This window comes from Gopherus evgoodei, chromosome 13 (genome assembly GCF_007399415.2).
Source record: "Gopherus evgoodei ecotype Sinaloan lineage chromosome 13, rGopEvg1_v1.p, whole genome shotgun sequence".
Taxonomy (NCBI): Eukaryota; Metazoa; Chordata; order Testudines; family Testudinidae; genus Gopherus; species Gopherus evgoodei.
Genome location: NC_044334.1, coordinates 9,388,744 through 9,401,653, shown reverse-complemented (window position 1 = coordinate 9,401,653; position 12,910 = coordinate 9,388,744). Strand labels below are relative to the sequence as shown.

At 43.6% G+C, this 12,910-nt stretch overlaps 1 protein-coding gene across 2 annotated transcripts in view; it reads left to right on the top strand.

Moving 5' to 3' along the window:
- SCARB1 (scavenger receptor class B member 1) overlaps positions 1-12,408 on the top strand; it is a 38,320-nt gene extending 25,912 nt beyond the window's left edge. The window contains exons 9-12 of one of the 2 annotated variants that reach the window (XM_030582912.1): positions 779-852; positions 2,530-2,581; positions 3,313-3,459; positions 9,154-12,408. In XM_030582912.1, the coding sequence (XP_030438772.1) occupies positions 779-852; positions 2,530-2,581; positions 3,313-3,459; positions 9,154-9,279 (399 nt within the window). In that variant the 3' untranslated portion in view covers positions 9,280-12,408. Of the gene's footprint in view, positions 1-778; positions 853-2,529; positions 2,582-3,312; positions 3,460-9,153 lie in introns of those variants that run through there. The other variant, XM_030582913.1, reaches the window with a different exon arrangement.
- Positions 12,409-12,910: the final 502 nt, after the last annotated feature.

Below are 12,910 nucleotides of genomic sequence, written 5' to 3'. Positions count from 1 at the left end.
CATAGAATATCGGGGTTGGAAGGGACCTCAGGATGTCATCTAGTCCAACCCCCTGCTCAAAGCAGGACCAATCCCCAGGCAGACTTTTTTTGCCCAGATCCCTAAGTGGCCCCCTCAAGGACTGAACTCTCAACCCTGGGTTTAGCGGACCAATGCTCAAACCACCAAATAAATTTTAGTCTCTAAGATGCCACAAGGACTGGTTATTTTTAGAGTATAAGTCAGTTATTTGGCCTTCTAGGGTGTTGCTGTGTGCTGACTTGACAATATTGGTCTGCTACAGCACCACCTACTATTTTTCCATTAGCACTACTCTGTATCAGTAGCAGTTCTTTTGGGCCAGCTTTGGTTTTCGGTCTTGTCTTGTGACTTGAGGAATGGCTTGGTCACCCACCTTGAAGGACCCTTGCAAGTACCTTCTGAAAGCAGAGTTCTTCTGCTAACACATCAGTTTTCCAGAAAAGTCTGTTATGATCTTCCCAGAAAACTGTTCCGTCTTCTTAATCCTGACTTGACTGCCACACCTTGTCTCTGCTTAAGCACTCCCTGTAGCCCAGGCTTAAAGTGAAAAGCAATGATACAGTTTGCCTCCTAAGGTAAGGTCTTCCTCAGAGCCGTTTACCCTCTTTCTGTTCTCCTTCCCTCTCCTCTTTTGCATGCGCTAGGTGCTTTCACATGTTGCAATTCTTTGTTAGTGGTTTGGGGGGTTCTGAAGCGCTTTCTGCCTGAACACCAGGCAGTATAGCTGAGATGTGCTTGGTTTCCTATTTTAATGCAGGTCACAGGAATTCCAATGAACTGCTCAATCAAGCTGCAACTGAGTCTGTATATAAAGAAGGTCTCTGGCATAAGGTAAGTAGCTTGCTTTGGGGATGTCCAAGAGACATATGGCTTACATGCTTGAAAGTTAATGACAGACTAACTTCACAAGTATAATGCCGTTCGAATAGCTTTTGTTAGAATTCTTCTGGATCCAAAAAACCAGCTCTATGTAGTACAATCTATTCACTGTCTAATCCAGGGATCGGCAACCTTTCAGAAGTGGTGTGCCGAGTCTTCATTTATTCACTGTAAGGTTTTGTGTGCAGTAATACATTTTAATGTTTTTAGAAGGTCTGTTTCTATAAGTCTAATCTATAACTAAACTATTGTATGTACAGTAAATAAGGTTTTTAAAATGTTTAAGAATTTTCATTTAAAATTAAAATGCAGAGCTCCCTGGACCAGTGGCCAGAACCTGGGCAGTGAGTGCCATTGAAAATCAGCTTGTGTGCTGCCTTGGGCACACATGCCATAGGTTGCTGTCCCTGGTCTAATCCCATTCCTCAGTTTCATGTCCAGTTGTCAAACCTAAACTTGTCAAGATAGTCATGAAAATCTCACACCTTCTCTTGGAGAAAGACATTTGATATCTTATTACTCAGCTGAGCTCATGAACAGACCAGCCCTACATGGCTTTGCATTTTTAACACATATGCAGGTATATGCCTCTCTACCAGTTCATGGCTGTCTACACTAGATTCCTGACAACATGGCTGTGTTGTTCACACCCCTGACACAGCTATGCCATCAGAACTCCAAGTGCAGACACAGTTATACTGGCAAAACTGTCGCTTGTCACATGGGGAACAGGGGTGGCTTCTATACTGGTGCAAAGTGCGATTTTGTTTTTACAGTTGCATCCACACTAGGAGAGAGATTGGCAAAGCATTTCTAGTGTAGACATAGCCTAACATCAGACTGCAGCTTTAAGAGCTTGGACTGTAGCAGTGCCTAGTCATGCAATAGTCTCCATGTTCTGATGGCCCTGTTGCAAATAAAATACAAAGTAGACTTCCTGGGTCAGTTCTAAAATGCTGTGTGCTCGCAATTGCACTCAGCCTTCCAAAAGCACACTCCTGCCACTCAAGTATCAAAACAGTGGCCAGACTTCCAAACTGGATGCCGAGCTCTTCTCGAAATCTGGTGCTATAGCACTTGGAGCAGTAGGTTACTTGCTCTTGTAGGAGGAGGTGAACTTGTGCTCTCTTTAGACCAGTTTTATTCCAACCTCTAACAATTAGCTGAGACAGCAACACTGTTCCCTACACTGAATACTACCTAGGTTACCAGAATGCATTATAACAACTCTTGGATTAAGCACAGAGGTTCCCATTAAACTCAATGTTTGCAAAATGATCCCTTTTGGAAGTCTAAAGGAAGAACCATGGTATTTCAGATACTGTGGTGATAGCTGGGAAATACTGACTACTTATTAAACATCTAAAATTCAAGTTCTTCTCCTAAAAACGAACAACTTTAAGTTTGCATCTAAGAAGTTTAATCAGACCTAATATTGCATAGAAAGAATTCACTGAAATGAGCTGGGGGGAATCACCAACTCTTTCCATTATCTTCATGCCTGTCAAATTTTGAAACTTCTACTAAAAGGTGACCAGATCCTTAGAAACCATTGGAGCAGAACGCTGGTATGTGTAGATTGGCTGATTGTGACTATAAATATAAGCGTGAACCTTTCTTTCTATTTAGTCAAACAGGACAGATCAAGCCGGTTGTCTTGCCTATGCTTTGGTTTGCAGAAGTGAGTTGGATTTACTGCCCTTGGTTGGAAAAGTGATGTTAACCATGCCAAATCTGTACTGCAAAGGGGGAAACGCAAGGGAAGTCAGAAGATGGCTTGTGATGAGAGCAGTGTGGGGAGGGGCTAAAGGGCAGCGTTGCATGTCTTTACGGGAGAAACTTCAACTGGAGTAAAGGTCTAAGCTGCACACTTCTTAACTGGGAACTTTGTATAAACTGATTAGAAACACTTTGTTCAACACTTGGCTGCACACTTAATCTCTTCCTGACTCAGCCTTGCAATTTGAGTAACCTCTTCTGTTCACTTCTGTGTGTTTAGAAAGCATCATGATAGTCTTGCTTAACTTCTCGATCTAGGTCTCCCGAGTTAATACAGGTGGGCAAACGCCTACCAGCTGTAAAGCTGGCAGAGCATGCTGGGTATTTGTCACTTAATGAAATGCATAAAACTTAATGTCACTAGCCCAAACATTTTAGACCCAGCTGCCTAGGCATTTATTATTGCCAATAGTAGGTTTAACTTGTAGTACAAATTCCAGTGCAGCCTCTGTTTTAAAGACTAGCGTTTATTTCCGGTTAACTTCTTACACTTCACTGAATTCCTCTATATACCAAACTAAGTTTTTTCCAAGCCGTGCTTTAGAGGAAGCAGGGACACCACTAATACAGAATCTCTGTGCTGTGAACTATGATCTGCAAAGCTGCCACTGAAAATTACTCTCTTCTGGGCAGAGCGGAGCCATTGAAGGTTCAGTCTTACAGCAGTTCTACACCAACCTGGTACTGATCCCGTCTGTGCTGGAGTACGTGCAATATATCTGCATCGCTCTGGGTGTCGCTTTGATTGTTGCTGCCATTGTACTGGAGGTAAAGAGACAGGTAGGAATAAGCAAATGGCAAAACTCCTGGCTTAAACAACTGATGCCAACTTTCAACCTAATCCCGAAATTTGATTTTTATTAATTGTAGTGCTAGTTAATCTAATGCAAGATTGCTGATGGTTTAAGATGTCATAGCTTGATGGCCACACTCCCTGCTGTGAAGTAGGCACTGGGGGGCATTGCTCACCTCTGCTCACGTCTAACTCTGAACACTTGAAAGACTTCAACAAATGAGTGGGTCTTTTTAGCTGGTGCTCTAAGATCAATGAGGCTTCTTTGTCTTGTAGCTTCCAGCTCTGCCACCAAATTCCTCATCAACATTCCTACAAGCCATTTCCACCACAGGATAGGTGTGGGAAGGTCACTCTCCCTTCTTTCTTTGGTCTGACCAGAGCAAGCATTGAAGTAGCCACTGATGCTCGTTAGCTGTTCCTTGAATGGCTCAAATCATATGAACACTTCTTTCACTGGCTAAACCCCAAGCTTCTCCAGAAGTCTGGCTTACTAGATAGTGCTGTGGCAGTTGGTCCCAGGATATTAGCCAGACAAAGTGGGGGAGATAATCTTTTATTGGACCGACTTCTGTTGCTGAGAAGCAGACCAGCTTTCAAGCTCTCACAGCTCTGCTTTAGGTGACCTCGAGCTCAAAAGCTTGTCTGTCTGTAACAGAAGTTGGTCCAATAAGAGATTCCCTTGCTTAGCTGCTGCTTAGCACTGACTGACATCTCTATGTAAGGTCACTCAATGCCTTACTGTGGGGGTTGATAAACCATGTAGAAGTCTGGACTGCAAATACTTTCTGTAGTGACGGTGATCCTTTGCTGTGGGTAAAATAGGCTGGAACAGGGCCAGGAGCTCACTATGTTCAATGCAGGAAAGAAGAGTGAGCTGCTTCTCCCTCTTCTTTCCTGGAACCCTGATTCCTATTCTCCCCACCGCCCTAGTACCAAAGGCAGCAGCATGACAGTAGTTCAGATTCTAGACTTCAGAATCCATTGCTGGTGTCTGCTGCATTTAGCAACTTTAGGATATTTCTACACTGAAGTTTGTTAGGTTGATTTACAGCCACCACAGTAATTACTACAGGGGTGCATGTCCACTCTACCTTCCTTGGGTTGGTGGTCTGCATTCTCACCAGGAGCACTTCCACTCACTTAAGAGGGGCAGTGTGGGGAACTGAGCCCACCAGCTCCTGATAAGCTGCCTTCCCCACCTCTCCATTCCCCACTGGGAGCAGGGGCCAACCCATGTAAGTAACAGTGTTTACACAGACAGTGTCACCCTAACTACACCAAAATAAGTCTCCCATGCAGGTGGAGTAGTTACACTGGTGTAGGGAGGCACTTACATGGGTGGGACAAAGCTGTAGTTCAGACACAGACATAGTTAGGTCAATGCAAGGCAGCTTAGGTTGATCTAACTGTAGTGTAGACCAGGCCTTAGTGATTCCAGCCAGCTGTTAAGTTCCTAAGAAGTCTTATTAACCAGTGTACATATGCAGTAGTTCATCCCAGGTACACTTAGGGCCCCAGGAAGCTTTCCTGTCTTTTCTTAGGGAAGATCATCAAGGGGTATTGAGAATCTGTGCTGTTTCCTCAGTGCAGCAGATAAGGCACTTCAACATGAGTGGCCTTGGGACTTAGAGACATTATGGGGTGGTCCCGCTCCTTTACTGTGCTGGAGTAATCTTGAGGATTGCTGTGTAACATGAGGATAACATGTGAGAAGATGCCAAAAGTTAAAGCTTTAAAAACAAACCTTTTGATAGTGACATCTTTCAACTTTGGCCCAAAACATGCACCTGGAAAGACTCTAAATAGTCTGTTTGCTTTAAAACAGCCTCCTGGGTGGGTGTGTGTAATCCTCCCAACTTGCTCATTGAAATCAAGCAGCTTGGTGCTTTGGCTCAGCTTGCCTGTGATTGCAATATCTGCAATGTTATCTCTACAGATGCCCAAGCAGATCTACTTTACCCTCCAGTCCTTAAATCCTTGAAACAACCATGACTTCTGCTGCAAACACTGAAGCAATGGCTGACTTTTCCTTATCCCACTTATCTTAAAATGAGTCTGAATATCACAGTTAACTAGTTGCCAGGGTTTTCCCAGTGGTAATTGGATTTAAACCAAGCCACATGGCAGCATAATTGACTTTGGCATATTATTTCCAAATCCCTTTGTTGCAAAGTGAGCGTGGATGAACAATTCCAAAGGAATACCAGGTCTAATCTTTAAACCATCTACTGTATAGTGATACTGATTCAATAGTGTTTGATTCACTTGATGGTTCTCTGAAGTGATTTAGATTAGTAAATTAGCTGGGATAAATGTTGATCAAAACTATTGTACAAGTGACTGACCTGTTAGTAGCAAGCTCAATTATGTGAAAAGCAAAAGTGCTGCTAATCCTTGGCATAAAGTGGGAACAATGAGTGTAATTAACAATAGAAAATTTCTAGCCTTGGAATCTATGAACCCAGAAGCTACTCCACATTTATGCTGGTCTGAGACTTTACTCCCCTGCTCTATCCACCTTTTGCACCCTTAAATGGAGGTGGGGCTTTGAGTGCAGAGGAAGGAACCCAAGTTAATTCTGTAGGGAAGCCCAGCCCGAAGAACTTCCTATGGGGGTGTTTATGCAGGGCAGTTGCAACCAGTGTATTGCTGTCAAATACACTGTCTCACAGCTCCTTCCAGTGGCCAGGCTGCAGGAGTTGGTTTTAACAGGGACATCAAAACAGACCCTAAAACATAGGTATCCTCTACAGGGAGCACTCTACCAATGGGGATTTAGTATGGGGTTAACAAACTCCAATTGGCCACTTGCATGAATGGAGGCATCTGGTAGCAAAATCTGAATACTGATCTGCAAAAGAGTATTCTAGGCACAAGGCAGTTGCAATTCTCCATTGGTGAGCAACTACTGTTGCCAGCTAAGTCACAACTGAGCCTGTATTGGTGCTACACAACCAAATGCAACTTCAAGAAACTTTCTCCTTACTCACTGGAAAACAAGTGAACAAAATCACAGCAGAGAACCTGGAAGTGGCCCTATAAATTTGTAGGGGAATCTGGCTGAGCATTTAAGATTATGTAACTGCATAGTGATCAATAGATGAATAATACAAACTGCAACACAGGTCAAAATAAAAGTTGCATTTAAGGTGCATTCTTGATTGTTCTAGTGAAGTGTTAATAATCAGCTCTTCGTAGATTGCTTAATCAACCACAGTCCTCCCTCTGAAGAGCCAGAATGACCTTGACTGAGTGCCTGCGCTTAAAGCAAAGGCTCTGAATCCATGTGTGATCCATTATGAAATCCCCTTAAATTCTTGCAACTGCATATAAAATGTACTTGATTCCCCAGAGCAGCTTTCCAGAGGGTGCACTGTTGCTTAAACTCCAACCTCAGTGAGATACTGGAAAATGTTAAATAGTTTCTTAAATGCAAAGTTAGATTCTGGATTATAACTTGAGCCAATTTAAAATGGTGTCTGTCTGTCCCACCAATCCAAACAGAAGCTTTAAAACAAATCCCCCCTGCACAACCACAGCAAAGCTTGCATGCAGCTGACTGTGTGCGACAATCTCTATCCACTGAACAAACCCTTTTTGTTTCATTAGTCTCAGAGTCTGAAATGTGAACAGACCATTTTAAAGATGGCTTGGTACAGATTGTTCTTACAAGAAGATTAATAAATAAAATGGTAGCTCTAGAATTTAAACAGTGTAAAGAACTAGAATTTAGTAACTAAGCAAACCATGATTACAACTTAAACACAGCCTCCCTTTTTCAAGTGGAAACATCTTCCAAATGTCTTTTAAAATACAACATAAACTAGCCTGATTATCTTCTAGGAAAAATGCTTTTTAGTTTGGAGTAGCAATAAAAAGACTAAAGAGGCCAACCAGGCCTTGTCCGAAAAACCGTTGACACCGGTTAAGGGGATGGTGCTGCAGGAAGCCAGACTGTAGGTGGGTACCAAGTAAAGGTAAAACTCTTTTCTCTAAACAATGTAACGTGATAAATCTGCTGAAATGTTGCTTAAATCTGCTATCAAACTAAAGTGCTTAATGTTCACATGTAAACTACACACCCTCTTAGTAAACTTTTTTTATTCGTGCTTGGTGACAATAAGCTTGCTTTGGGTTAAACTAAAAAATGGGAATATTGCATTCATTTAGATTGCACTTGATTAGGTGTTGGGGAGAGAAGGTGTAGGTAATTTCTTTCAAAACCCTCTTCTTGCTGGATTCATGGGAAGCACTATCTGCAGTCCTGGAGGTGGGTGCAATATTGGCTACATGTATGACGGTTGGTTTGGAGTCACGGTCCTAGCATCTGTAAGAACTCCTTTGCTTGCTGGGGCATAGAGGAGGTAAAATCAGCAATGACATAAGAGAGCCTGAGTGACATCCATGGATCTGCCTCACTCTGGCCAAATCTGAAAATGAATTTGGAGACCAAAACTTGTTCAGTCTTAAGTGTTATAACAGATACAGCCAACACCAGTTGAGACTAAGCAACACTTTTAAAAGCCGTGGATTAAGAATGAATTGATTAAAACTTTCTAGGCACATGCTAAATATTTTCAGTTTCTATATCAAGGTGTTGAACCGTTCAGCCTTTTAAATGTGTGCTCGCTTTGTGGATCGAGATACATACTCCAGTTAAAGGCCCTGTAATCAAGAAAAGAGCCCTTTCTAAAGGGAGTCTAACACATGCTTAGGTGCTTTCCAGATTGAGCAACCTGAGATTGCTTAACCTCACTTGGGGTAAAAATCTCCCAGGAGGGGCCTCTTCTGGGATTTCATGAGGTCTCGGTGGGAGCACCCACATGGAGCTGAGAATCCTTCTCTCATTAGGAAGAATGAAGGAGTTTATTGCTTCTGATCTTTAGGCTTAAAGAATAATCTGACAAGGTGTGTCCCAATATTATCAGTTTGACTATTTCATGCCCTTTGCATACATTAGGATTGCTCTTACTTTTCTGTATAAAATGAAGTCAACCACTTCCTAAAGAGTGAGTCACCAGATCACCCTTCTCATGCATGTTGCTTGCTTTGGAAAGCTTTTTGGATTAAGTTGCCATATGGCTTGTTATATGCAAAAGGCTTTTGCATATAACTTTCACTGGCAGAATGGAACAGCCCAGGAATGGACCAAGGTCTGTAGGTTGCTGGGGTAATGTATTAATCTAGAATGCCTGATGGTTTTTAGTGTCTCATGGAGATGCTACTGTAGTAAATGCCAATTTTACACCCCTCTTGGAACCTGTAGTTCATTCTTCAGGCTTATTTCATCCTGGCTTTTTCTGAAACCTGTGTAGAATTGAGGGGTGAAAACATGATATAAGTTGTATCTGTTCTGATCAAATGGACCACATGTTGGTGCTCCTAAGCATTTACTTCATCCCAGTGTTTATTGCCACCCTTGGGAGGACAGTAGCTGTGGGTTAATAAACATCCAGTTTCTGGTCTCTGAATGGGACCTGTTGTGGGGGGAGCAGCTTGCTCCCCCTTTCTGGGTGTCACTAAACTGCAGATTAGTCTGGAGTTTTTACATGATAAATTCCAGTGCTGAACATACTGTCAGGTATCCTATGTAAATCTTCAGTCACTGGGGTATGTGATGACCAGTGCTGGTGTCTAGCTGCACCCTGAGTCACCTGTCCTTGCTTTTATTCATTCAGAGAAACGCCAGAGAGAAGAGCCCACGAGAGCCAGACCCACAGACTGAACCCCCTTGGTCTTCAGAAACAACACCACTCCTTCAAGATGCTAGTAAAACAAACCAGAATGATGCTGCTGAAGCCTGAAGTGCCAGTCTCTTACAGGAGGGTAATTTCTACTGGTACCTGTGACTGTGCTTAGAGATCGGATTCACTCTGGGTTCATTGGCAGGATCCTAGAAAGGAGAGGCAGAGTTGGATAAAATAACAGATTCTGAACTCTCTTGAGAGGCACAAAGTAATCTCCAAGGCTGTTGAACTGTATTGCCATGGCTTTTATGTCCTGCACCAAGACACAGGATGAGGATAAAACCACTTCAGTCCTAGCATTTGAAATACAAAATATTCAGCATTTGTTGGCCTGGGGCTGACATGGGCTGAGACCTCTCACCTGCCACTTCCAGCCTGGTAGGGATGAAGAATACCTTCTGGCTAATCCCCTGAAGTCCTTTCCTGTGCCCACATAGTGTCTTTCCACTTAGAAGATGAGAATCCTAAAAGAAATAGGCACTTTAATAACTAATCCTTTAAAGCAGACAAGGTTTACATGTGGTGTGGAAATAACTGGTTTATATAGAAAAATGTCAGTATTTAACAGCCTGTGCTGCTCAAGGCTTATGGGGAGGTGCTTACTAAATAGATCTACATTGGCTTAAGCTCACTCCCATTGAGGAGGGATGGATTCATTTGCTCAATTTCACTGAGTAGAAATAAGATGTGGGGCACATGAGAACTCAAGAGATGTATGCTGCCAACTCGTTCAATATACCAGTATGAGGCTAGGCAGCTATGTGGAGGTGTAAGAGTCAAGGTTGATTGCTGTTCTGGAGGGGTGGTGCTCTAGACTGAAGGCTCGCTCATCACTACTTTAAAGCATAATGGGTTTTTTCCAAAAGGAGCAACTTGGTTTATCTGGCTAGTTGGTTCCCAGGTGCCATTGTTTAGATACGCAGCAGTGGCTCTCCTTTGAGTTCTGCTAAAGAAATATTGTTTAGCTCCCTGGCTATCCCACCCGCACTTCTGTGGTGCACTCATGCAGAAGCCACTGACTTGTTTGGAAACCACTTACTCTTTACAAGTCTTTAGTTCCCCCCCCCCGGATTTCAAATTAATAGGAGCTCTTCTATCTACACAGAGCCAATCAGGTGCATTGCATTGTTCCACATGTGACCTCAGACTCTGTAGAACCATCAGAAATGTCTGTAATCATGACACTGTACAATGTCACCATGGTTAAGAGCTATTCCAGAGCTGCTCCATTCCCCAGTCAGCTGAGAGCTCTTACTTGCAGCGTGACACTTGTGCTACCCCGTAAGGATGGGGACTGAAAACTAGCTGAGAGAATGGGAGGCAGGTCACACTCCAGCCAAGAAGACTTCGTGGCTGTTTTGTAACAGCAGAGTGAAAAGTTATTCTGCAGGCAGTGTTCCCTGTAGGTTTCCACGCTGTAAAGCCTTTGCCATGTCAGGCGATTCCATAACTTAGTGGGTGGCTCTGAGGGCACCTTAAATGCAGCAGACCAGCAACAGCTGAAATGCCCCCGAATGGTAGGAAAACCACTCCTGTGGCTTCAGCTTTGTTGCGAGTACTGATGGCAGCAAAGGACCTTCCTGTGTGCAACACGTGTGCATGGGCCATACACAATGTAGGGCTTCCAGAGGGTTTGAGGATTTTTCACTATGCAAATAGCTATTAACCGCTCTGCCGTAAGACTGCTTGGATCAGGGCTCAGAGAACAGACTCTCCTTTCTTATGGCTCCTGTGCTAGTGCTGGGCATGCCCAGCAGGTATGGTATGTTGAGGGACATGTATCAAGACACTAGCTTAGATCATAGACTCTTGGCAAATGGCTAGTAGGGTTTGTACCCCACCTCTGATCTCAGCCAACTCTGCATTCTGTCCAGCCATATCTGAACATTGCTAGTGGAGCATGTGTATGGTAGCTTCCCTCTTCTGTGCTCTATCCAGGTTATTACCTCTCTCTCTCTCTCTCTCTCTCTCCCCCCTCCCCCCCACCTTTCTGTAGTTAAAACTTTAATACCAGTGTTGCTGTGCCAGAAGCCTTCCTGGGGTAGGCTGAAATTGCGTAGCATGCAGTATGTTGGATTAGGAAAGCTAGCTGAGGAAAACTCCCCTTGCTTGTGATACAAGGTCAGTAAAGCTTGAAGGCTGAGAATATCAAAGCATTAGGGGCACCTGCAGAAGACTTGGCCAAAGCATAGTTATTTGGTCTCTGCTCAGAATCCTGAGCCCATCCAATGGCTATGTTCCATTGGTCACTTGTGTTGCTTCTAAAGCTGCCTTTTTAAGGGATATGTGCAATTTGATGTACTGTATCAAATAGTGGAACTTTTAAGTGAATCCTCTCTGACTGCTTCATTCCCTTAATGGAAGGTTCCTCAAAGTCCCTCTGCATCATGCTGCTGTGTGTTGGGGTGGGGGAGAAGGGAACCCATGTGATAGCAGTGTGTTATCCAGCTACTTGTAGGTAATCAGTTACATCATAGTAGTCAAACATGATCTGTGGATTTGTCTAAAACAGCTTCAGCACCCTAGAGGGTGGGTGAGTGGAACACAGGGCACAACCAGCAGGAGGGAACATGAGCTAGGGATGCCTGAATACAAACAGCTCTCGTATGGGTCAAGTCCTTAAAGTGAATTTCAAAATCTGCCAAACACTTGTATGGGATTCATTAGTTAAGGTCTCTTTTTTATAACCTGATGGTAACTACCAAACTGGATATTAGACAACTGGAAAACTTTCACTATCCAATAACCATCATTCTGATTATAGGTTGCCTTGAGGGTTTTATAGATCTCAAGTGTCTGTACTACTGAAAGGTGTGAGGTGCTGGTGCTGATCACTCTCTCCTTTCTATGGGGAAAATGCTACTTTAATACACCTAACACTTACCTGTTAGTAGCAGGGAAAGTTACTGAATCTGCGTGAAGAAAGATCTAACATCCCTGAAGTAGGAAACTCTCAAAGGCCTGCAGTTTGCATTGTGATGTATCAGTCTTACTGTTTTTTGAACACACTCTTCCCTTTCTTAGCACTAGTATTTTAGAAAAAAAAAATGAAACTTTTCAATCAAGAACTGTTGTGATAACTTTCCTCTGTCATCTTCAGGCCAAATTGTACAGCAAGGAACTGAATGGTTTTATAGTGTAATCACCCAGATCCCACTGCTTAAGAGCAAAATAAAATGTCCCCAATTCAAAGCTGGACTCTTTCTTGAGGTGTATAAATAGTGTGGTTAATGTCACACATAGCTGTCACTTTTGGATGTGAGCTGTGGTTTGATGTGACATCTGTGCAGAAGTTCCAATATCAAAGACCGTATCTAACTTTGCCCTAACCTTCTGTTGAGGGGCCTATGTCCTCCTCACACCCCTGCCCAGGGGCCTCCCTGGCTGCTTCTAGTAGGGGAGGGAGGAAATGGAAAAACCCTACCCCCATCTTTGCCTGTGCAGATGCAGCTGAAGTCCCCCCTGTGTAGCTGGGAGGGGCTGATGGCAGGGTGCAGGTTTCATACACTTCCTTCTCTGGATGGCCCAATCCTGTAGCAAGGGACCTCATTCCGTAGCAGCTCGTTGAAGGCTGAAGTGAGTGTGTCCATATCAAAGCAGGGGTGAGCAGTCCCCTGCCTCCGAACTGCTCCAAGTTAGGGAAGGACACTATCCCACCCTGGAAGTCCAAAAGGCCCCTGAGGGAGGG